Below are 26163 nucleotides of genomic sequence, written 5' to 3'. Positions count from 1 at the left end.
GGCTGTGGGGCAGTGTGGGGGGCTGTGGGGCAGTGTGGGGGGCTGTGGGGCAGTGTGGGGGGCTGTGGGGCAGTGTGGGGGGCTGTGGGGCAGTGTGGGGGGCTGTGGGGCAGTGTGGGGGGCTGTGGGGCAGTGTGGGGGGCTGTGGGGCAGTGTGGGGGGCTGTGGGGCAGTGTGGGGGGCTGAGGGGCAGTGTGGGGGGCTGTAGGGCAGTGTGGGGGGCTGTAGGGCAGTGTGGGGGGCTGTGGGGCAGTGTGGGGGGCTGTGGGGCAGTGTGGGGGGCTGTGGGGCAGTGTGGGGGGCTGTGGGGCAGTGTGGGGGGCTGTGGGGCAGTGTGGGGGGCTGTGGGGCAGTGTGGGGGGCTGTGGGGCAGTGTGGGGGGCTGTGGGGCAGTGTGGGGGGCTGTGGGGCAGTGTGGGGGGCTGTGGGGCAGTGTGGGGGGCTGTGGGGCAGTGTGGGGGGCTGTGGGGCAGTGTGGGGGGCTGTGGGGCAGTGTGGGGGGCTGTGGGGCAGTGTGGGGGGCTGTGGGGCAGTGTGGGGGGCTGTGGGGCAGTGTGGGGGGCTGTGGGGCAGTGTGGGGGGCTGTGGGGCAGTGTGGGGGGCTGTGGGGCAGTGTGGGGGGCTGTGGGGCAGTGTGGGGGGCTGTGGGGCAGTGTGGGGGGCTGTGGGGCAGTGTGGGGGGCTGTGGGGCAGTGTGGGGGGCTGTAGGGCAGTGTGGGGGGCTGTAGGGCAGTGTGGGGGGCTGTAGGGCAGTGTGGGGGGCTGTAGGGCAGTGTGGGGGGCTGTAGGGCAGTGTGGGGGGCTGTAGGGCAGTGTGGGGGGCTGTAGGGCAGTGTGGGGGGCTGTAGGGCAGTGTGGGGGGCTGTGGGGCAGTGTGGGGGGCTGTGGGGCAGTGTGGGGGGCTGTGGGGCAGTGTGGGGGGCTGTGGGGCAGTGTGGGGGGCTGTGGGGCAGTGTGGGGGGCTGTGGGGCAGTGTGGGGGGCTGTGGGGCAGTGTGGGGGGCTGTGGGGCGGTGTGGGGGGCTGTGGGCGGTGTGGGGGGCTGTGGGCGGTGTGGGGGGCTGTGGGCGGTGTGGGGGGCTGTGGGCGGTGTGGGGGGCTGTGGGCGGTGTGGGGGGCTGTGGGGCGGTGTGGGGCAGTGTGGGGGGCTGTGGGGCAGTGTGGGGGGCTGTGGGGCAGTGTGGGGGGCTGTGGGGCAGTGTGGGGGGCTGTGGGGCAGTGTGGGGGGCTGTGGGGCAGTGTGGGGGGCTGTGGGGCAGTGTGGGGGGCTGTGGGGCAGTGTGGGGGGCTGTGGGGCAGTGTGGGGGGCTGTGGGGGGCTGTGGGGCAGTGTGGGGGGCTGTGGGGCAGTGTGGGGGGCTGAGGGGCAGTGTGGGGGGCTGAGGGGCAGTGTGGGGGGCTGAGGGGCAGTGTGGGGGGCTGAGGGGCAGTGTGGGGGGCTGAGGGGCAGTGTGGGGGGCTGTGGGGCGGTGTGGGGGGCTGTGGGGCGGTGTGGGACGGTGTGGGGAGCTGTGGGACGGTGTGGGGAGCTGTGGGACGGTGTGGGGAGCTGTGGGACGGTGTGGGGAGCTGTGGGACGGTGTGGGGAGCTGTGGGACGGTGTGGGGAGCTGTGGGACGGTGTGGGGAGCTGTGGGACGGTGTGGGGAGCTGTGGGACGGTGTGGGGAGCTGTGGGACGGTGTGGGGAGCTGTGGGTGTGGGGGGCTGAGGGTGTGGGGGGCTGAGGGTGTGGGGGGCAGTGTAGGGGGCTGTGGGTGTGGGGGGCTGTGGGTGTGGGGGGCTGTGGGTGTGGGGGGCTGTGGGTGTGGGTGGCGGTGTGGTTGTGTGGGGCGGTGTGGGTGTGTGGGGCGGTGTGGGTGTGTGGGGCGGTGTAGGTGTGTGGGTGTGTGGGGCGGTGTGGGTGTGTGGGGCAGTGTGGGTGTGTGGGGCGGTGTGGGTGTGTGGGGCGGTGTGGGTGTGTCTGGGGCGGTGTGGGTGTGTCTGGGGCGGTGTGGGTGTGTCTGGGGCGGTGTGGGTGTGTGGGGCGGTGTGGGTGTGTGGGGCGGTGTGGGTGTGTGGGGCGGTGTGGGTGTGTGGGGCGGTGTGGGTGTGTGGGGCGGTGTGGGTGTGTGGGGCGGTGTGGGTGTGTGGGGCGGTGTGGGTGTGTGGGGCGGTGTGGGTGTGTCTGGGGCGGTGTGGGTGTGTCTGGGGCGGTGTGGGTGTGTCTGGGGCGGTGTGGGTGTGTCTGGGGCGGTGTGGGTGTGTCTGGGGCGGTGTGGGTGTGTCTGGGGCGGTGTGGGTGTGTCTGGGGTGTGTGGGGGTATATCTGGGTGGCTGTATGTAATTTAATGTAAAGCGCAAACTGTCACTCCGCAAGGAGCATCCTGGCATGTGGCTGTGTGAGGAGCTCTGGGCGTCTATGTGTGTGAGGAGCTCTGGGCGTCTATGTGTGTGAGGAGCTCTGGGCGTCTATGTGTGTGGGGCTGTGTGTGAGGAGCTCTGGGCGTCTATGTGTGTGGGGCTGTGTGTGAGGAGCTCTGGGCGTCTATGTGTGTGGGGCTGTGTGTGAGGAGCTCTGGGCGTCTATGTGTGTGGGGCTGTGTGTGTGGGGCTGTGTGTGTGGGGGGCTGTGTGTGTGGGGGGCTGTGTGTGTGGGGGGCTGTGTGTGTGGGGGGCTGTGTGTGTGGGGCTGTGTGTGTGGGGGGCTGTGTGTGTGGGGCTGTGTGTGTGGGGCTGTGTGTGTGGGGCTGTGTGTGTGGGGCTGTGTGTGTGGGGCTGTGTGTGTGGGGCTGTGTGTGTGGGGCTGTGTGTGTGGGGCTGTGTGTGTGGGGCTGTGTGTGTGGGGCTGTGTGTGTGGGGCTGTGTGTGTGGGGCTGTGTGTGTGGGGCTGTGTGTGTGGGGCTGTGTGTGTGGGGCTGTGTGTGTGGGGCTGTGTGTGTGGGGCTGTGTGTGGGGGGCTGTGTGTGGGGGGCTGTGTGTGGGGGGCTGTGTGTGGGGGGCTGTGTGTGTGGGGCTGTGTGTGTGGGGCTGTGTGTGGGGGGCTGTGCGAGCGGCTGTGTGTGGGGGGCTGTGCGAGCGGCTGTGTGTGGGGGGCTGTGCGAGCGTGTGTGTGGGGGGCTGTGCGAGCGTGTGTGTGGGGGGCTGTGCGAGCGGCTGTGTGGGGGGCTGTGCGAGCAGCTGGGTGTGGGGGGCTGTGCGAGCAGCTGTGTGTGGGGGGCTGTGCGAGCAGCTGTGTGTGGGGGGCTGTGCGAGCAGCTGTGTGTGGGGGGCTGTGCGAGCAGCTGTGTGTGGGGGGCTGTGCGAGCAGCTGTGTGTGGGGGGCTGTGCGAGCAGCTGTGTGTGGGGGGCTGTGCGAGCAGCTGTGTGTGGGGGGCTGTGCGAGCAGCTGTGTGTGGGGGCTGTGGGTGTGCAGCTGTGGGTGTGCAGCTGTATGAGCAGCTGTATGAGCAGCTGTGTGGGTGTGTGAGCAGCTGTGTGAGCAGGTGTGGGGGTGTGAGCGGGTGTGTGGGGGTGTGAGCGGGTGTGTGTGGGGGTGTGAGCGGGTGTGAGCAGGTGTGTGTGGGGGTGTGAGCAGGTGTGTGTGGGTGCGTGAGCGGCTGTGTGTGGGCACGTGAGCGGCTGTGTGGCAGTGTGAGCGGCTGTGTGAGCAGCTGCGTGGGTGTGTATGGCTGTGTGTGCAGGCGTGTGAGCAGCTGTGTGGGTGTGTGTGGCAGTGTGAGAAAGTGTGTGTGTGTGTGTACGGCTGTGGGGGTGTGCGGCTGGGGGTGTGCGGCTGGGGGTGTGCGGCTGTATGAGCAGCTGTGGGTGTGAGCAGCTGTGTGGGTGTGTGAGCAGCTGTGTGAGCGGGTGTGCGGCTGTGTGAGCGGGTGTGCGGCTGTGTGAGTGGGTATGTGTGAGGGTGTGAGCGGGTGTGTGGGAGTGTGAGCGGCTGTGCGAGCAGCTGCGTGGGTGTGTATGGCTGTGTGTGCAGGCGTGTGAGCAGCTGCGTGGGTGTGTGTGGCAGTGTGAGCAGGTGTGTGTGTGGCAGTGTGAGCAGGTGTGTGTGTGGCAGTGTGAGCAGGTGTGTGTGTGGCAGTGTGAGCAGGTGTGTGTGTGTGAGCAGGTGTGTGTGTGAGCAGGTGTGTGTGTGTGAGCGTGTGTGAGCGTGTGTGAGCGTGTGTGAGCGTGTGTGAGCGTGTGAGCGTGTGTGAGCGTGTGAGCGTGTGTGAGCGTGTGTGAGCGTGTGTGCGTGTGTGTGCGTGTGTGCGTGTGTGTGTGTGTGTGTGTGTGTGTGTGTAATTTTGTGATCAGTGTTCATGCTTTTGTTTTTGAGAGGGGGAAAAAAAAGAATGTGCTTGCCCTCACTGTTGAGGCCTTATATTGTAGGTGAAAATATTTTATTATATCAAGTAAGACTTAGCAGAGGCAATATGAGAATGCTCAGTTTGAGAAATCTAAAAAAACCTACAAAAAAAAAAAAGCCAATGGGGAGGTTCAACAGTTGTGAGCAGTTATATGAACCTGGTCAAACTAAGGAGATGCACCACAAGCTACAGCAACACAAAATCATTTTCATCAAGCTAAAGAAAAGCTTTTCTAAAAGTGCAGGGATAGGTCTCTACATGATGAATAGAAATAAAACCTAGCTTAACAAAGTTTCACATACAAACTAGGGGAAAAACATTACTAAAACCACTAAAAAAGAAAATATTACAATGGAGCAGATGGAACATTCAAGTTCCTATTTACATAACATAAGGTAATCATACTGGGACACTGATGGGTTGGGAATCTGTACTGATGCCAATGCACATATGCCTACATCTGACAACCGTTAAGGTTAAAGAAGATCAAGAAACCAGTGGGGTAGTGACTACTTTAAAAGTGTATACAGTCCGCTAACAATTTCTATTAAATTCTCTAGATAGAATCCCAAACCAACAGAAAAGTAGGGAGAGGACGATAGTATTTTGTTTCAGTATCAAAATCCACCCAATTGCCAAAACATCCACAGCATTCCATTAGCTGAGCTTACTAGTGTTGCCATTAAAACAAGTAAAAACCTCTGCAAGGATAAAAAACCAAATGCCTGCTTCATAAACATAATATTATTTTCTTTACCCAAAAATGTAGTGGTTAGGAAACGGTGGAGGGTGGTGCCTTCTTAATTGGTCCATGTCAGTGGATAATCAACATCAAGAACATTGCTCAGAATGAAATTACTTGTGTTGTTTTTATATCTGGCAGACAAAACAGGCATAAATTGTGAGAGGAAAAGCAACAAGCCGACACGTGTTTCGCCCTAGTGGCCCATTGGCCTTGGGCTTTTTCAAGGCTAGAGTGATTAGAAAACCAAGAATAAGTTGAATACAAAATGGGTGAGAAAAGTGAGAGAGAAAGAGAGAAAGAAAGAGTGTGGCAGATTTACCAAGAGTGTAAGTTTGGGGAAAAGGGAGAACGGGAAATTAGTCAAGGGAAAACAGATGGTGATAAGGGAAGAGGAAATCGACAATGCAAGGCAAAAGATAGAAAGAGGGAGAGAGAGGGAAGAAGAATGCGAGGGGAAAGAGAGAGACGATAGGAAAGATGATGGTTCAAGGAAGAAAGAAAAGATCAAACATAGGGCCTATTAGCGGCGACATTCCGTTTTAACATAAAACAAAGTATGAAAGGAGAATAAGTAAATAAACGGCACAATATTAATACAAATGTCTTATTGAGTGCATTGTCACATTGCTAATATGGTAGAATCATAGCATTGGAAAAAAACATCCTTGGCGCACCATCATACCCAGGACAGAACCAACAATGCTATACGAGAGGTGAATTGTGAAAAGAGAAAGTATGTGTCATAATTATAGGAAACAGAAGGTGAGATGATACAAAAGTCAATGAACGCATAGCCTGCAGGTTAATACGGTAAGGTCGCCCTTACCGTATTAACCTGCAGGCTATGCGTTCATTGAATTTTGTATCATCTCCCCTTCTGTTTCCTATAATTATGACACATACTTTCTCTTTTCACAATTCACCTCTCGTATAGCATTGTTGGTTCTGTCCTGGGTATGATGGTGCGCCAAGGATGTTTTTTTCCAATGCTATGATTCTACCATATTAGCAATGTGACAATGCACTCAATAAGACATTTGTATTAATATTGTGCCGTTTATTTACTTATTCGCCTTTCATACTTTGTTTTATGTTAAAACGGAATGTCGCCGCTAATAAGCCCTATGTTTGATCTTTTCTTTCTTCCTTGAACCATCATCTCTTTCCTATCGTCTCCCTCTTTCCCCTCGCATTCTTCTTCCCTCTCTCTCCCTCTTTCTATCTTTTGCCTTGCATTGTCGAATTCCTCTTCCCTTATCACCATCTGTTTTCCCTTGACTAATTTCCCGTTCTCCCTTTTCCCCAAACTTACACTCTTGGTAAATCTGCCACACTCTTTCTTTCTCTCTTTCTATCTCACTTTTCTCACCCATTTTGTATTCAACTTATTCTTTGTTTTCTAATCACTCTAGCCTTGAAAAAGCCCAAGGCCAATGGGCCACTAGGGCAAAACACGTGTCGGCTTGTTGCTTTTCCTCTCACAATTTATACCGGTTTTGTCTGCCAGAAATAAAAACAACACAAGTAATTTCATTCTGAGCAATGTTCTTGATGTTGATTATCCACTGACGTGGACCAATTAAGAAGGCACCACCCTCCACCGTTTCCTAACCTTACCTTTTCAATGGCTCTTGGGTGTAGCCATTTACGAGGATTGTGCCACATATAAAATTGGGCCCTAACAACTGTAGCGCCGTAAGTCCAGAACTTTCCACCCATACAGCTTCTCAAAAATGTAGTGGGTTGCTTTTTGGCTATGGGGAGTTAGAATAAATTACAGAACACTACTGCAAAATACACAGGATATAAAGCACTCTTAATTAAGACAACAGGACACCTGAAACACAATTGAAATATTGTGTCAGGCAGAAGGAAAAAACTCTGACCTACTAACCTGTATGAGTGGGATGTCTGGCAGAGAAGGAAGGTTCCCTGGATTTGTTACTGATGGAATCAGTTCTATAGCTGTAACAGATGGGCTGGTTGGACCACGGTTTGCATTTGCCATGGTTGCTGTAGTTGGGCTAGTTGGATTTATAGTGTTGTTGTGGACTGATACAACTGGAAAAGGCCCTGCGTGACCTGGGTTAGAATGCTGTTGGAAGACAACAAAAAAAATAAGGCACCAATGTTATATATATATATATATATATTTATGTTCGGTACCACCAACTAACACTTAATTCATGTAAATTGTTAAAAATTGTTTTTAAAAGGGTTTGAAAATTGAGTATTCGTATTACAGATGTATAATGAAAGCCTATATATGTGTGTGATTTTGCAATGTTCGCTTGTAGGACAGTATAAATGATCAAGGATTTCTAAGGGTTTTGTAAAACAGAATCAAAACAAAAATTAAAATGTGGTCATCACAAATTAAACAGCTCACGTCTGAAGAGGGGGGGGGGGGGGAGGTCTGAAATAATTACTTTCATTTACCTTAGTTAAACAGATGAATAAATATGCAGCTACACCTTCCTATGAACAGAAACTATATTGTTTGGTCTCCGCTCCGACTATAAACAAAGCGAACCATGATGTTGTAAGGGTAAAGGCTTTCTGCACAGATAAAGCTATGTCTTTCAAGACACCTCACCTCAGACACGGTGCGGTTTCTTATCTAAATTTAGCAGACATTGAGGCACAAGGATGGGGGTGGAAATGTATAAACTCACTTTTGTGGTCCTACACCTACCTACCACTTAAGTAAAAGATGTGACCTTACCATGCCCTGAAATTAAATGCTTCTGTCTACTCAACTGAGTAACATATGTACTCTGAGATGACGTCCCACAAATCACTAAAGAAGTCTGGACACCGCCCTCCTGAATTTTGTTTGGAGCGAAAGAAGTAAAAATTATGGCTTTACGATCAGCCTCAACTCATCCAAAGAATGGTATTAACACATTGGTACTCCAAGGTCAATGCTGTTTTATCATAAGCAAAAATCACAAGGACTTCAGACCACCACAAGAATAAGGAAACTGGGGAAAGATATAGACAATGTAGGGTGCGATTTTGGCCCTTTCTTACACATACACCGGATTGTGCCTACTAGCATAATACAGATTATTTTCCTCTGATGTTTATACAGCTACCTCCAATGATTGCAGTGTTTACGAAATGAGATTATGGACAGTAGATTCACTACAAGCATGGTGAGCCCAATCAATCCTGATTCAGGGTCCAGATGCACTTCACACATTTAAACTGCTCTTTAGTTAAACGTCATATCCTCTCCTTCTCATATCTAGTTTTCCAGAGTGAGAGGACTTCTGGTTAGCCATTAAAAAACATTTTCAGATGGCAAGTACAAGGACTTCAGGTCCCAGAAAATAAGGCTATTCCAAAATTAATAATCAAACAAAAATGTAGGAAGCTGGCTCTGTATATACAATACCAAAGTGAGGTATAGTGTGCACTGAGTCCAGTGGAACCCCACAGGTAGGCAGAGGTAAAATTAGATAGAACCTTACTCTCTATTTGTGGTAGTGTGGGTGAGCAGTAAGGCAGTATCAGAGGACAGTGTTAAGCATTTGTTGTATACACACAGTCAGCAAATGAATTCACACACAAAGACTGAACTTCAGAACAATTGTTTTTGTATACAAATATTCTTTTAGTTATTTTATTTCTAGGACCAAGCAAGCCTGGCACAGGTAAGCAATAAATACTTTACAGTAGTAAATGCAGATTGTAAAACAGTTCAATTGCAATTGTAAATGTACTATGGTTTGACTTACAGTATTGTTTCAGAGAAATGCAATCACTTGTAAATACAGTACATAGACTTGAATGGGATTTTCAGTAAAATAGCAGGTAAGTTACTTTTAGGTTACTTTTCTTACTCAGGGCTGTATGCCTGGATGCAGCACTGGGACATTTCCAGTAAACAGGTGAGTAAAAGCGTTTTTTTTTCTTTCTTTTTCTTTTTTTAAATCGTACAATTTTGAAGAATTTTTTTAGTTTTCAAAACTCCACACTTAGAAACTTTTTCAGGAAAAAGTGCCAATGTTACCCCATGGAGGCAAATATGGCTATCGGTTTTTAGGTAAATAATCAGTCTTTGGAGTTGAGTTTCTGGGGTTAGACAAGGGTTCCCCCAGGGTCAAGGATGCACTCTCATTACACCCTCAGCGGCACTAGGGCAGCCGGGGGCAGAGTGCTGAGGCCCAATGTTATCCAATGGGGGATAGGAGGCCTCTGGTCGGTGGCTGCTGGCAAGCAGGCCACTGGGTTGTGGGAGCAAAGCTCCTGGACTTTAGCTTAAGGCAAATGGGGAAACAAATTAGCACCAAATGTGCACCCTCAGCAGCACTATGTCGGCCAGGTGCAGGGTGTGGTTTCGACGTCGGATGCCCTGTTTCCAATGGAGAAACTCCGGTTTGCAAAAGCACTGCAGGCATGGAGATGAAGGACTTCTGGGTGCGACCACCACTTTGAGATGTAAGTTGGGGAGTTAGGGGTCGGTTAGGCACAGTCTGTTTGGGCTCCTGGTCACAGTTTGGGAGGCCTTCTGGATTTAGGCTGCAGGCGTCGGTTTGAGGAAGATCAGGGGTCGCCTGGTCTCGGTTCAGGATCGCTGGGGTGACCTCCTCATGGTGTTTGCCCGCTCGGGCCGTGGACGGCAGGTGCAGAGTGGGACAGATTCGCGGTCTCCTGCTCCTGCCAGAGGTTTCCGTTTAACAAATATGGTGTTCACAGGAGAAGCAGTCTTTGGAAGTGAAGGCAGGCAGGACCTCCGGGTTTTTTAGGTTGCTGGCTGCAGGACACACCGGGATTTCGCAGGAGCAGGTTCGAGGGGGAGACAGGCTGGTAGGGCTGGTGCCAAGTCAGTGGGTGTCTTCCTCTTGTTACCTGCTGCACAGCTTCTTCCCGCCAGTTCTCCCGCCCAAAGTGGGGGTCAGAACCAGTGGGGACCAGTAGTTGAAAGCAGCAATTGGCCTGGGGAAGCTCACAAAGGTGGCAAGCCTTTGAAGCTTCCACTTCCTGAACCCTGGCCATCCTGGGGGAGGAGGCTTGGCACCTCGTCCCAGGATGTGCATTGTTTCAGGCCCCAGAGAGCAGCAGGCTCTCGACCCAGGGGTCCATAAACATGTCTGGTGGTGGCGGCTGAAAGCAGCCACTCAGCGTGGACACTAGAGGTGGGTTAGTTTTCAGGGGGCATCTCCAAGATGCCATCTGTGTGCATTTTTCATTAAATCCCACACTGGCATCAGTGTGGGTTTAATGTGCTGAGATGTTTTATACAAAACTCAGTTTTCAGAGTAGCCATTATGGTGCTGTGCAGTTCGCAATGACAAACTCCCAGCACCATATACTCTTGATGGCAGCACTGCACTTACAATGTCCAAGAATGGACTTGGATATTGGAGGGGTACAGGGCCCATGCACCTGTACCCTGACCACTGTTATGGTGCACCCAGCTGGAGTGGTAACTGATCTAAGCCAGGGCAGTGGGTTGTAGGCATGGCACAAAGGGATGTTTTGCCATATCGACTCTTCACTTTGTTGTGCACCAAAACACGCAGCCTGCAAAGGTAGTGTGTGAGTGTAGGGGTACAGGACCTCTAAGGGTGGCACAGTAAGTGCTGCAGCCCTTAGAGGCCTTCTCTGGTCACAGTGCCCTGGGTACCTGTGGTACCATTTACCTGGGGCTGACCTTTGGCCAGAGATGCCAATTAGGTTTAGGCTTCAATGCAGTTTTAGGGAAAGAACATAGGCCCTGGGTACCTGATTGGCAGGCGCCCAGGGCACACTGTCAAAGTGGGGGAACCATGCATAAAGAGGGCACTTTCTCACAAAAACCCACAATCATTACCAAAGCCCAAGTGGACAAAATATAAACAGGCTTAGGACTTCAAAGCGTAAGCAACTTACCAGTAATAAAAGCTTCCTGAAAGAACATTTCATTGTTTTTAACAAAATTCGAAAAGTTCTAAAATTAAGTAACTGTAAAAATATAAAACTTGAGTGCCCCTAACCAACGATAGGACAATATATTAAACCTAAGCACATCACAGCTGTGATAAACCAGACCGCATTAAAAAAAAATGTTCAGAAGACTGAAGAACATTTCATACTAACTGCACATTTAATTGCTTTTCTGAAGGGAAACCTCTATGAAGAGTAACTGACTTCTCTATGCCTAATTATCTTTCTGCAGAAATATTTACACACAAGGAAAAATATGGATTGTAAAGGATGCTCTGAAAATTGAAAGCCACTAAAAGTAGCTGACTATGGGTACAAGGACCCCCTTCCATCAGAGAACAATTACCTGCAAGGGTTATGAGGCCCGCAATCTACAAATAATTGTGATAACTCATACTTCCTTGACTGAAATCTTTTTTTTTTTTTGCTGAAGTGGGACTCCCTCTACGCCAACAAGTGCTTTTTGTTGGGGAAATAAGACAATTGGCCAAAGTCTGAGGCATGCACTCATCCCTCTTACAACTGATATACTGAAAAGCTCTCTCTATATGCCCTCATCATAATTTTCTTTAGTATTAAGGAAAGATATTACAAAGGCATTAGGCCTAGCTTATTTTTTGTGAAAAGCAGGTTAGTGTCCTCTAACAGTGGATTGATACAGCATTATGTTACATGCTCTAGAAGGAAAATGCTACTTACCAGAAAGCATCTGTTCTTGGCATGTAGAGCTGTAGATTCGTATACTTGTGCATAGATCGCCATCTGGTGTTGGGCTCGGATGTTTGCACTTTGGATTTGTCTTGGTAGAAGTCTTTGTAGTCCCGAGGTATGTGACGCCTCCTTAGGACGATAGTGCGCATGGGCATCGACTCCATCTCCAGATTGTTTTGCCATGGAGGGTTATGATGGAGTTAGTAAGAAATAGAAAACGATGTCCATGTGTGATGTATCTAAGTAAGATAGTACTAGAACAGATAGAGGTATCCAGGGAGGCGGGTGGGCGTATACGAATCTACAGCTCTACATGCCAAGAACAGATGCATACTGGTAAGTAGCATTTTCCGTTCGAGTCATACGAGCTTTAGATCGTATACTTGTGCATATACTATAGAGCAGCTACCTCCTTAGCAGTGGCTACCTGTATCTATTGCAGTGGTTTGAAAAAGTGTTCCTAATACAGCCTGACCCACACTAGCTTGTTGTTTTGCTTGCACGCCTACACAATAGTGTTTTGTGAACGTGTGTGGTGTAGACCAAGTTGCTGCTTTGCAGATGTCATCTAGGGGAATGTTCCCTAAGAATGCCATAGATGCCCCTAGTTTATGTGTGGCGTGAGTCCTAGGGGGAATGGTTAAGGTGCGTTTGGCATTAGAATAGCATATTTGGATGCATTTAACAATCCACCTTGCAATCCCCGTTTTTGAGATAGGATTGCCTTTATGAGGTGGGGAGAAAGCTACAGAAAGTTTAGTCTTTCTAAAGGATTTTGTTCTTTCAATGTATTAAAGTATCGCTCTTTGTACATCAGGGGTGTGAAGAGCTCGTTCTGCTACGGAGTCTAGTAGAGCGAAAAACACTGGGAGTTCTACAGACTGGTTAAGGTGGAAAGCAGAGAAGACTTTGGTCCTTAGGACTAACCCAAATTTTCTACCTACTTTGTTATGATGGATTTGGAGAAATGGTTCTTGTATGGTTAATGCCTGGAGTACACTGACTCTTCTGAGACAGGTGATCTCAACTAGGAAAGCTACCTTCCACGATAGAAATTGCAATTTGCGTTTATGCATAGGTTCAAATGGGAGACCCATGAGGCTGGTAAGTACCACATTTAGGTTCCATATTGGAGAGGGTGGAATTATCCTTTTAAGTCCTTCCATAAATGCCTTGATAGCTGGTACCCTAAACAAAGACAAATGTTGGCTGTTTTGGAGATAGGCTGCTATTGCTGCAAGATGTAGTCCAATGGATGTATACACTAGGTTACAGTGTTGTAGATGCAAAAGGTTACGGATGTCTTGAATGGAAGCATCCAGTGGGTCCATTTTATTTGTACAGTAAATTACAAATCTTTTCCACTTTGCGGCATAGCAAGCTCTAGTGGTAGGACGTCTAGCCTCCTTAATTATGTTCATGCAGTCTGGCAGTAAATTAAGGTAGTTTAACTCTAGGATTTCAGGTGCCAGATTGCAAGGTTGAGTTGATTGGGATCTGGATGCCTTATCTCTCCATGGGTCTGAGTGAGAAGCTTGGGTGAGAGGTGTAGCTTTTGATGAGGAACTACTGATAGTTCCAAGAGGGTTGTGAACCATGGTTGTCGGGCCCATGTTGGAGCAACCAGGATCATTGTGAGGGAATGCGGTTTGTGCTTCCGAACCACAAGTTGAATGTGTTGGAGAGGCGTAAGCAAATTTGCCTTACCAGTTCATCCATAGCGCATTGCCTTTGGACAATGGGTGTGGATACCTGGATGCGAAGCTTGGGCATTTTGGTGTGTGGCAAACAGGTCTATTTCTGGGTGTCCCCACATTTGAAAGAATGGAAGCAGAACTTGAGAGTGAAGTTCCCATTGGAGGATCTGCTGTTGTTGGCGACTGAGTAGATCCACAATCTGATTGTGTACTCCTGGAAGGCGTTCTGCCAGGAGATATATTTTTTTCAGGAATGGCCCATCTCCATATGCTTTGAGCTAGGTGTGAAAGCTGGAGTGAGTGTGTCCCTCCGTTTCTGTACGTAGTACATTGCTGTCATGTTTTTTTACGTACCAGGACAGCTTTGCTTAGGAGGTGGAGTTGAAAAGATTTTAACGCTAAGAAGATTGCCAGCAATTCCAGGTAGTTTATGTGGAATTGTTTTTGTTGATGGGTCATTTGCCTTGATGGTATGGGTTTGAAGATGAGCTCCCCAGTGGGTGAGCGATGCGTCTGTTAGAACTATCTGTGGAACCGGGTCGAGAAACAGCCGCCCTTTGGAAAGGTTTTGTGTGTTCCATCACAGCAGTGAGCGATGGGTGCGGTCGTCTACCAACACCAGATCTGTTAGTTTACCTTGAGCCTGGTTCCACTGACGTGTCAAACACTCCTGTAAGGGGCGCATTTGGAGTCTTGCATAAGGGACGATGAAAATGCATGAGGCCATCATCCCGATTAACTGCATCAACACTTGCTCTGGTAGTGAGTGTTGAGGTTGAAATTTTTGTATTAGAGCTTGTATGGCACTTATCCTGACTGGATTGGGGCAGGCTATAGCTTTTGAAGTATCTACTGTAGCCCCTAGATACTGCAGAGGGTTGGAGGGGGGATTTGGTGAGCTTTACCGTGAATCCGAAGTAGTAAAGCAGTTGGATTGTTTTGTGTTTTTGGTGCACACAACTGCTGTGTGACTTGGCTTTTATAAACCAGTCGTCTAGATAAGGGGGGGGGAAACATGAATTTTCTGTCTTCTTAAGTGGGCTGCAACTTCTGCGAGACACTTGGTGAAGACTCTGGGTGCAGTAGTTACCCCGAATGGGAGGACCTTGAACTGGTAGTGTTGACCATCTACCACAAACCTGAGATATTTCCTGTGAGCGGGGTGAATGGGAATATGTAAGTAGGCGTCCTCTAAATCTAGGGTAGAGACAAAGTCGCCCTCTTGAAGTAGTGGAAGCACCTTTTGGAGAGTGACCATGTGGTAGTGGTCAACCTGAATGTAGAGGTTTAGTGGTCTGATGTCCAATATGAGAGACCCATCCTTTTTTGGGATAAGAAAATAGAGGGAGTAAACCCCTGTGCCTTGTTGAGGTAGGGGGACTGATTCTATTGCATGTTTTTGTAATAGAGAGAGAACTTCTTGTTTGAGAAGTGTTTGATGTTCCGTGGACATTGGACGTTGTCTGGGAGGAATGTTTGGGGGGTAGAGGTAAGTTCCAGGCAGTAACCATACTGGATAATTTGTCTTACCCACTTGTCTGTTGAGATTGAATTCCAGACAGGTAGGAACGAATAGTTTCTTACCTGTCGGTGTAGTTTTGCAGCTTGAAGATCTTTCTGGATTCACTATGCTGTGCATTATTCCGCGATCTGGTGGTTGGGTCCATTATTCCGCGATCTGGTGGTTGGGTCCGGATTCGTAGTCTTTTTTGTTTTTTCAGGTGGGCGTCGACGTCCCACCATTTGGTGCACCTCTCGTGACGTCGTCATGCTTCCTGCGGAAGTCCCACCTTTGGAGCGCCATCTTAGTGTTCTTTTTTCCCCTTTTGTTTTTTTTAACCCTAGGCGGTGTCTTCATTTTCCTTTTCCAATTCTCTTTACTATTCCAATTATTCTGATCTTCTTAGTCCTTCCACCTCTATCTCCATCCTCATCTTCCTGGCGGAGGTGGGTGGGTTCGCTAGCGAATCCAGAAAGATCTTCAAGCTGCAAAACTACACCGACAGGTAAGAAACTATTCGTTTTGCAGCGTGAATCTTTCTGGATTCACTATGCTGTGCATAGACTTTGTAGCGGTTTGTTATCTCTGTGGTGGCTGGGTGGTAGAGGAGTGTTGGCTGTTGAATATGTGTTTAAGCACCTTCTGTCCTACTTGTGCTTCCTTGTTCATCTGAATGTCCACGCAATAGTGCTTAGTGAACGTGTGCACTGAAGCCCATGTTGCCACCAGGCATATGTCTTGAATGGGCGTATTTGCCAGCAAGGCAATAGTTGCCCCCTTCTTCCTTGTGGAGTGGGCTCGTGGCCCATCCGACAGTTCCTGCCCTGCTGGTTTGTGGCAGAATTGTATTGTTAGTGCAATCCATCGTGCAATGGTGGCCTTTGTCACGGGTCTACCCAGGAAGCTAGTTGCAAAGGAGACAAAGAGCTGCTTGGTCTTCCTGTGCTCTTTGGTCCTCTCAATGTAGTGCATCACTGCCCTTCTAACGTCCAGAGTGTGCAGTGCTCTTTCTGCGCTTGTCGTGGGGTTTTGAAAGAAACTCGGTATCTGAATTGTCTGGTTCATATGGAATGCCGACACCACCTTAGGCATGAAGTGTGGGTCCGTTCTTAGAACCACCCTATCTTTCTGTATCTGTATGTAGGGCTCTTGCAGTGTCAGTGCTTGCAGCTCGCTCACTCTGCGCAGCGAGGTTATTGCTACCAGGAAGGCTGTTTTCATTGTCAGCATTTGCAGCGTGGCCTTGTGGATGGGCTCAAACGGCGCCTTCATAAGTTCGGTTAGGACCACGTTGAGGTTCCATGCCGGCGGCGGCATCCTCTTTGGTGGCGCAATTCTTTTCGTCCCCTCCAGGAACCTCTTTACTACCTGTGATGTAAAGAGACTTCCTCCTCTCTCCCCTCGTGTGTACGCTACGAGTGCCGCTAGGTGTACCCTTAGGGAGGATGAGCATAGATTACTTCTTAGTAGGTGTGTGAGATATCTAAGCACCGTTGACTCTGTTGTCATTTTATTCAGTAGTTTATTTCTGCTGCACCATATTGTGAACCTTTTCCATTTCTCCCCATAGCATTTTCGTGTTGTAGGTCTCCTTGCCTCCCGCAGCACTCGCATAGTGCTTGGAGGTAGGTTCAGGTGTGCAAACTAAGTCTTCAGGAGCCATGCCACCAGACTGAGGCTCTCTGGTTCTGGGTGCAGGACCTCTCCGTTCTGCATGCAGAGCAGGTCCTTTCTTCTTGTGAATTTGTGAGGAGTACCTTGTGCCATTTCCACTATTTGAGAGAACCATGTCTGCCTTGCCCACTGCGGTGCTACTAGGATCAGTGTCATGTTGCTGGTTCTGCACTTGTCGAGCACCCTGTGTAACAGCGGTATCGGTGGAAAAGCGTAGGCAAATGTCCTTGACCAACTTATCCATAGGGCATTCCCTTGCGATTGCTGTTCTGGTTGTCTGGATGCGAAGTTTTGGCATTTTGCATTCAGGCGTGTTGCAAACAGGTCTATTGTCGGTGTTCCCCACCTCTGGAACAGCCTCTGCGTTTCCTGTCCATTGAGCTCCCACTCGTGGGATGCCGATGTCTGTCTGCTGAGCCAGTCTGCCTCCACAATGTCCTTCCCCGGTAGGTGTATGGCCAGCAGGTCTATCTTGAGTGAGATGGCCCATTTCCAAATCTCCTGTGCCAGAGAGGAAAGGGGGAACGATTGTGTCCCTCCCTGCTTGTTGATATAGAACATGGTAGTCGTATTGTCCGTCTGTATCAATACTTTCTGGTTGTATATCTGTATCTGGAAGGCCTTCAGGGCTAGCAGGACAGTCTTCAATTCCAGGTAATTGATGTGTCTGACCGCATCTGCCGGAGTCCACAGACCCCTCACCCTGAGTTTGTTCATGTGTGCTCCCCATCCTATTTGTGATGCATCCGTGGTAATGGTCACAGTTGGGTTTGGTGGTTTCAAGGTCTTTCCTGTAGTTAAGTTCTCCCTGTTCCACCATGTTATCTCCTCCTGCACCGCTTGCGTAACAACCACTAGATCCTCCCAACTCCCGCTTGCTTGTGACCATTGCTGTTGCAGCCATTCTTGGAATGGTCTCATGTGAAGCCTTACATTGGGGACTAGGTGGATGCATGACGCCATCATACCCATGATCTTGCTCGCTATTCTCACTGTCAGAGCTCACCCCTTCTGGTAGAGACGCGTCTCCTTCAGCATGGCTATTGTTCTCCTGTCGCTGGGCATGACCATTTTGTTTATGGTGTTGATCTGCGCCCCCAGGAAGATCTTCACCTGTTCTGGTTCCATTGATGACTCCTCCCCTCCCCCCCCCAGTGTATCGAGAACCCCAGGTTTGTTAGTGTTCTTGTCACCCGTTCTGCGTGCTCCTCGCACTTGTCGCGAGTGCTTGCTTTGACCAGCCAGTCGTCTAGGTAAGGATACACATGAATCCCTTCCCTTCGTAGGTACGCTGCTACTGCTGCAAGGCATTTTGTGAAGACCCTTGGGGCTGACTTTAGGCCGAATGCCAGGGTTGTAAACTGATAATGATCCTGGTTGATGTTGAACCTTAGCAGGTTTTTGTGTCGCCTGTTCATTGAGATGTGCAGGTAGGCGTCCTTGAGGTCTACGGTGGCCATGAAGTCTCCGCCTCGTATTTGGGGTAGCACTTCTTGTAGTGATGTCATTTTGAATTTTTGCGTCTTTATGAATTTGTTTAGGAACCTTAGGTCCAGGATAGTTGAAGTGTCTCCTCCCTGAGATGAGTGAGCTCCTGACCCGAGCGCTGTCTTCTCTTTGGTTTCTTGTTTGGAGGCCTTTTCTCTAACTCTATGCAGTATCCGTGCTGTAGGACGTTGAGAACCCATTTGTCTGATGTTATTTGTTGCCATTGTCGGAAGTAGAGGCCCAGTCTTCCGCCTACTGGTGTTGCATGCTCGTAGGCGCTTGTTTTGCGTAACCCCCTTGGTCTTCTTACATTGCGCTTCACCCATCGGGGTATGCTGTGGGTGAGCGTCCTTTTGTGTGTGTAGTCACTCAGATGAGGGTTGGTCTCCCGCTCTCCTCCTTTGGCCACGTCCGCTTCCTCTCCCTCGAAAGGACTGGCCTCGAGGCTGGTACTGCCAGTTCTGCTTCTGCTGTCCCTGCTGGCTGTGACTGTCACCCTGCTGCCCGTGCTGGAATGTCTGGTGCGACGTACCCTGCTGGCTTCCTCCCCTTCCATAGGGTCTCCGATTTGGGGTGCCTCTTCGCATTCCTCTGAATTGCAGGGCTCCCATGGATCTTGCTGTCTCATTTTCCTTTTTCAGCTGGGTGAGCTTCTCGTCCAGTTTCCCCGAACAGCGTTTCACCGTTGAAAGGGGTGTTCAGTATGTTATTCTGGACTTCCTGCTTGAATCCAGAAATTCTGAGCCAAGCATGTCTCCTTTCAGTGATCCCTATGGCCATCAGTCAGCTCGAAGTTTCCGCCCCATCCAATGCAGTCTTGATGCATGAGTTGCCGATATCCTTCCCTTCCTCCACTAGATGGGAAGCTCTTTGACGGTACTCTTCTGGGAGATGCTTGACTAGTTCCCCCATCTCATCCCAGTGCTGGTACTGGTGTTTGTTCCCAGTAGCGCGTTTGAGTTCGCCATGCGCCAGCGCATTGCTGCGTTTTTCTACCTTCCTTCCAGTGAGGTCCATCCTTCTGCACATTGGCCCTTTTCCTGGCCGTGAATGCAATGATGGAATCTGCCGTGACGATCCCTTGATGTAAGGAGGATCCTGCGAGGAGTGCTTGTACTTCTTTTCCGTTCTGGGTGTGATTGACCGGCATGTTCCCGGTTCCTTGAACGCCTCCTTCCCTTGGTTCATCACGCTTTGGAGCATGGAGAGGAACTGGCTCCTCGTCTGGATGGGGAGCAGAGATTCGAGTAGGAAGTCTGCTTTCGGCTTCTCCTCGTCCAATTTCACACCAAAGGTTGCTGCAGCACTCTTGACGACCATGTTGTACACCCCGATGTCGCCAGGCGGCGAAGGCCTCGAAGGATACGAGTCCACGGGCTCTTCGGGGTTTTCGGTGTCGATGTCCTGCCATTCCAGCTCCTGACTCGTCGACGGCGCCGAGCCGTAGAACGACTGCTGATCCTCATCATCACCTTCTCCCTCATAGTAGGTGCCTTCTTCCTCCTCTTCAGGACCTCTCGACTGCTCTTCGGCGTCGAAATCCCCTTCTTCCTCGATCTCCACGACATCCGTCGACGGGACCGTTGGGATTTTGAATTGTTTTATTCGTTCGTCGAACTCCTTCTTCCTCTGAAAGATGCTCTCCATCTCCGCCTCGAGCCTTCTCTTTTTCTTCTCCATGCTCGAGATGTGCTCGGCGTCGACCGCAGGTCTTTTCGACGGAGCTTGCGTTGACGCGGTCTTGTCTTTAGTCGCCGAACGTCCCACCTCGTGGGTCTGTTTCGACGAACTCTGCCTCTCGGTGGTCTTCGGCACCTGGGAGTCCTTCTCGAAGGATCCGCTCGGCCTTTTGTCCTTTGAACCACAGGCGGACGTCGAAATCTTCGGCGCCGGTGTTTTCTTCGAGGACTTTGACTCATTTTTTCGAGAGTCACAATCCGATTTTCAGGGCCCTTTCGGTGGTTTTGTACTCGACGTGTCTCTTACCTCGTCAGGCGTTTTCTTATCGGTCTCTGAGACCGTGAAGACATCAGGTCCCTCGGCGATGTTGTCTTCATCGTCGGTGGATAGGCCCAGATCGTACAGCGACGGGGCCTTACCCTTGCCTTCCATGCTGAAGTTGGCTCTCCTCTGACGTTCTCTCACCCGGAGAGTCTTCGGCGCGAAGGCGGAACAGGCCTTGCTCTCGTGGTCGAACGGCAGGCAAAGGTTGCACACCGGATGTTGGTCCTTCTGCGCGAACTTGTGGTGGCAGTTAGGGCAGAACTTAAATGGTGTCATGTCCATCGCGCTCAGAGCCTTTGAGTGCGCATTTTCCTCTGTGCGTCGAAGAATTTCGAGGATCCCCTCCTTCTTCGTCGTCCCGGCTGTAATACCTTTCTCTCTGTAGTCTTCCAAAGGTTCTCCTTCGATGAAACTCGCGTATTTTCATTCTTCCTTCATCTAAAACTCTGGAGCTTCTCGATGACGATCCAGACCCAACGGCGGAAAAAAGCATCTGAAGATGGAGCCCCAAAGGTGGGGCTTCCGCAGGAAGCACGACGACGTCACGAGAGGTGCACCAAATGGTGGGACGTCGACACCCACCTGGGCTACAAAAAAAAAAAAGAAAGAAAGACTACGAATCCGGACCCAACCACCAGATCACGGAATAATGGACCCAACCACCAGATCGCGGAATAATGCACAGCATAGTGAATCCAGAAAGATTCACGCTGCAAAACTGTTAGCCGTCCCCTGACAGAAGCGAAGTGATCGAGGGGTAATGGAGGGAAGTCACTGTTTGGTGATAGGGGAAGTCCGGGTGGAGTTTCCTCTGCCTCTTCCTCTACTGTTATTGCCTCTGTATCCTCCCCGAAAATATCCTCTGGATGAGGAGGATTAATTGGGGCTTATATAAGACGAGGCCATGTTTTCTGATGCAGCCGTCTTTGAGCCACACCTATAAAAGGAGCGACAAAAAGAACCTGCGTTAGAGAGTAGTTGTAATGCCCCCATGGCTTTAGCAGTCTGTGTCTTTCTTCATTTTTTCCAGTAAAGAATCAATTGTGGGGCCAGAAAAGGTGTTCTTGATCAAATGGCTGATTAAGAAGTGTTTGAAGCCTGAGATGCGGAGCCAAGCAGGTTGTCTTAGCAAAATGCTGCTGTTAAAGTCTCGCGAGGCTGTATCAGCTGCATCCAGGGCACATTTGATGGAAGTGTTTGTTAGAATTTTTACCCTCTTGAATGAGGCCGTGAGCTTTAGCTTTGTATTGGTCTGGTAAGTGTTGCATCAGGTTTTCTAGCTCGTCATAGTGAGCTCTACCGTACCGCGCCAGGAGAGCTTGTGCATTAGCAATGCGCCAATGATTGACCACTTGAGATGCAATTATTTTGCCTGATGCATCTATAAGTTCTGATTGTCAGGTGGAGGGGCGTCGCCTGTTGTCTGAGAATTTACCCTTTTCCGTGCATTTGAAACAATAAGCGCATCTAAAAGGTACCTGACCCCTGATGTTAATTGGGTCTGTAGGAGCGGCTTTATATACATATTTGATTCCGAAGGCTTAGTTTTTCCCCGTTTCGGAACCGAAGATTTTTCTTCTGGTTTAGGTTCCAAAAATGTTTAATTGGTTTCGGCTCTGATTCTTTCGGTTTAACCGGTGCCGGGTCTGAAGCTTTCGGTCTCGGTGCCATCAGTTCCGATGCCTTTGGTTTTTGTGAGTCTTTCGGTGCCGAAGATGTTTTCATTGCCGATAGTAGAGCGTCTGACTTGACGTGTATCGGTGCTGAAGATGTGGGTTCGACACCTGGACGGGGTTGGCTCGATCCCGAGCCGGAAGGTCTGTCTTTATGTTTCATAGCCGGGCTCGAAGGCGGGGCATCTGAAACAGTATCACAGTGTGGACCCGAGGGCGAAGGTGTAACCAGAGTCTTTGGTGTTTTTTTGGGCAGTTGGGTCTCGTTACTCACGGTTCGTTGAGCAAGAGTGATGCTGGAGTCCTCTACCATTGCGGAGTCGTCTGCTTCAGACACGGAAATGTGCCCTTCTTCTTCGGCGCTGGGTTGGAATTCCGATTCTGCTCCGAAGATATCCAGCACTGTACTAGTGCCCGACGGTCACAAATTGTTTTCTTCGATCGAAATGATCAACAGGCCTCGCAGCTGGTTTCTTCGTGCTCCGGGGAGAGGCAGAGGTTACAGACCTCGTGCAAGTCCATGTGCAGGAACTTAGCACCACACCCTGGGCATTTTTTAAATGGAGTCCGTTCCATGGACTGCTTGCGTGGTTGGATCGGGTAGGCCGCACGGCCGCGTCAAAGCACCGATCGGAGTACTGGGATTTTTCCGATACGCGGCGAAAGGAAAAATGCGATCGAAAGCAAAACCGTTGAGTGGTAAGGATTGCGCGTCTAAAAGGTTTGAAGACGATCCTGAACCGTCGCAATACACATCTGTGAGAAAGTGCCATCTTTCTTGCATGGTGTGCCCCCACTTTTTGCTGAATTGCTGAATGTACTTTGACTAAGTGTGCCCTGGACCCCTGCCAATCAGGTGCCCAGGGCCTATGTTCCTTCGCTAAAACACAAAACCAAATTGGCAATCCCTGGCCACATGTCAGCCCCTGGTAAATGGTACCCTAGGTACCCAAGGCCTTGTGACCAGGGAAGGCCTCTAAGGGCTGCAGTACTCATTGTGCCACCCTTAGAGGCCCTGTACCCTTACAAACACACTGCCCTTGCATGCTGGGTGTCTGGGTACAAGACAAAACAAAGTCGACATGGCACACATCCCTGTGTGCCATGCCCACCACCTACACTGCCATGGCATACATCAGCCACCCCTCTAGCTGGGTGCCCTATGCCAGTGGTGTGGGCGCAGGAGCCCTGTGCCCCTACAGTACCCAGGTCCATTCCTGGGAACTTTAAGTGCAGTGCTGCCATTTAAGAGCACATGGTGCTGAGAGCTCGTCAAACATAACATAACATGTACTTTTGTATAGCGCACGTATCACCCGAAAGTCTCAAGGCGCTGAATAACAGATGTATATTGTTACCCAACTCAATGGTACTCATTTTATAGACCTCAGATGGATGAAAGGCTGAGTGGACCCGCCAGGATTAGACCCTGTGACCATGAGGTCGAACACAGGCCCCTACAGTGGATGCATTTGTCAACTGCGCCACCATACCCACCAAACCCACCAAACACGAACTCCACCACACCATAATGGCAACACTGAAGACTGAGAAGTTTGGTATCAAACTTCTCAGCATATTAAACTCGCACTGATGCCCGTGTGGGATTTAATGTACCAAGCACCCCAGAGGGCATCTTAGAGCTGCCCCCTAAAACCTAACCTTCAATCCACATCTGTTCTGAGGCTGCCTAGGCTGCCACGCAGCAGACATGTTGCTGGACCCCTGGGTAGGAGAGCCCCTGCTCTCCTGGGCCTGCAACAATGCACATCCTGGGCGAGGTGCTAAATCTCCTCCCCCAGGATGGGCAGGGGGAAGCTTCAAAGGCATGCCGCCTGAGAGCTTCCCCAGGCCACTGCAACCCACTCTGGCGGGAAGCTTGGCCGGAAACCCCAAATAAGGACAGGGGATGTGCCAGCCTGCCAACCCTACCCATCAGATGGGGGAGGCGAGGTGAAGCACATCTCTGGGCTATCGCCATCTTGAAGATGGGAAGCCCTGCCCAATCAGGATTAGGCTACTGCCCCCCTCCCACAGGAGAGAGGCAGGATAGGGGGTGTACCCACCCAAGGACAGGGACCCATTGGTCCCTGCCCTTCACCTACCTGTAACGCCCCTAAATCTAGTATTTAGGGGCACCCTGAACCTTCCTTCCCCAGATTCCAGATTCCAAAATCCGAAGAAGAGATAGAAGAAAGAAGACCTGCCCTGCAGCTGCAAAGAAGAGGAAGACATCAACTGCTTTGGCCCCAGCCCTACTGGCCTGTCAACCCTCGAACCTGCTCCAACCCGGCATCTCTTGTGGCCAGAAACCTCACAAACCCCGGAGGACCTGGCTACCTTTTGACTCTAAGCCCACTGGGACTCCCATGAGTAGAGGCTCTACTCAAAATCTACTTCTAATCCCCGGCAGAAGCCCGGAACCGCGAACCCAGCACACTCTGCACCCGTCAAGCCTGGCATGTGCTGGAGTGAACAAAGACCATGAGGACGACCCCACGGCGACTGTGACTCCAAGTCCGGCACCAAAGGACCTCCCTCGACACTCCTGAAGAAGCCTGCAGCCTCAGAACCAGGTGCCCCCCCAACCGCGATCAACAGAGGGTAAGATTTCCCGACACCAAAAGGCACCCCTGCACCCGGCGCCCCGCGGCCCCTTGTGCCAAATCCCAGGATACCTACCTATCCTCCAACTACCCAACTTACCTCTCGAAGTGGTGGTGGCACCTGAAGAATCTTCGTGCCCGAGCTTGCAGTCTTTTTCTAAACCGGAGATTTCCCATAGAAGTCAATTGAGCGCCCGAAGGCTCAAAAGCACCCTGCACCCAGCCGCCCGAGTTGCCCTGGCAGTGTAACCTCTACACCTATCTACTTCCCCACTTGCCCCCGAGTAAGTGACCAGGAGCCCAGCTCCCACAGCTGCGTGGCCTGCTTGTCAGCAGCCACCAACCAAGGCCCCCCCTACCTCTCATAGGATAACATTGGGCATAACTCTCTCTGCACCCGGCCGCCCTTGCGCTGCTGAGGGTGAACCAACTGTACCTACCTGACTCTGGGAGACCCCAGAGTCTATTCCCAGAACCTTAAATCTCCATTTTCTCCATAGGGTAACTGTAGGAGAGTAGGGTCTGCTATCCTATGGTCACCCCAAATTTTTGCTTTTTGCTTCACTGGTTTTTGACATCCTGAGGCTGTGGGCCTGCCAATCAGACCCCCAGCCTGCTGGTCTCTCTACTAAATTGACACTATGCACTTTAGGTGCATAACCAATTGGAATTTGATCACCCTGTGAGCCCCTGTACCAGTGTACACTAGGTACCCAGGGCATTGGTGTATCGAAGGACTACCAGGGGCTGAAGCATGTATTGTGCCACCCCTGGCCTGGCCTAACAATTTGACACAACTGGCTGATCACTCAGCTGGGGTAAGTTGGTGTATCCACCTCTTACTTAGGTGTAGTATACCTATACCTAACCTTAAATGGGACACATGTTAACCTATAAGTCACTCCTATGGCAGGCCTTAACAATCCTGAAGGCAGAGTGCTTGGTTTCATGTGAGATGGTGCTCTGGCATGAGCTGAGCCTGTCTGCAGTGGTCGGAACAACTTCCTTCTACCGTTTCCAGATATCGCCATACCATATACTCTTAAGTGCATTATGAACCTCGCGGTTAAATGCTATCTTTGGTTTGGCTTTATCAAAACATGTCGAGTAAGGTGTCATACGAATTGGAATACTAACTCCTCGCCAATTCTGGCGACGGGGTTAGTATTCCACCCTTCTAGAGGGACACGACATGTACAGATCCTGAAACCCGGGTAAAATCAGACATAGCCTCAGCTCCACAACATGGACGCTGCCACCACCGACACAAGTCTGCCCTCCTGCTGCTGGGAGTCCTTCCAGCTTGGGAGACGTGGACAAAGGGTTTCCTGCCAGGGGAGGTGCGAGCACCACCCCAGACAGGATTTTGTGTATTGGTCAGGTAGGGCTTGAATAGAATCAGACATGCCTGAGGCTCACAAGGAGCCTCGGTGCATGCCAGTTCAAACCGGTCCTGGGGCACACCAGCCCGGGGCGAGCTGGACAAAGGATTGGGGGTGTAACCACCCCCCTTCCTGGTCCCACCCTTAGGGAGGGACCTAGCAGGTAGTCCGGCCCCTAGAATCCGCTTAAAGGTAGGAGCTGTGTCCTAAGACTTCGGACATCCTGGAATCAACTTAACACTAAGAAGAAGACGGGAACTTCGACGTTCTGCTGCACAGAAGACTGAAGGAATTCTCCCCTATGGTCAGGGAGTGACCATCTTGCTAACGCAAGCACCAACCAGCGAATCGACGTCTGCTTTGCCGCCGCCTCCCGCCGGAGCCCGAGCCCAGAGACCGACAAGAACTGGACCTCCAGACCTCTCAC

General features: G+C 50.9%; 1 protein-coding gene across 2 annotated transcripts in view; it reads right to left on the bottom strand.

Annotated features, from left to right (window-relative positions):
• TRIM33 (tripartite motif containing 33) overlaps window positions 1-26163 on the bottom strand; it is a 695715-nt gene that overhangs the window by 467772 nt on the left and 201780 nt on the right. The window contains exon 11 of one of the 2 annotated variants that reach the window (XM_085652090.1): window positions 6961-7161. The exons of the other annotated variant lie outside the window; for it this stretch is intronic. Within the exon in view, the coding sequence (XP_085508216.1) occupies window positions 6961-7161 (201 nt within the window). The remainder of the gene's footprint in view (window positions 1-6960; window positions 7162-26163) is intronic. 2 annotated transcript variants of the gene reach the window in all.

This window comes from Triturus cristatus, chromosome 1_1 (genome assembly GCF_964204655.1).
Source record: "Triturus cristatus chromosome 1_1, aTriCri1.1, whole genome shotgun sequence".
NCBI classification, from domain to species: Eukaryota; Metazoa; Chordata; class Amphibia; order Caudata; family Salamandridae; genus Triturus; species Triturus cristatus.
This window is presented reverse-complemented; position numbering and strand designations above follow the sequence as displayed.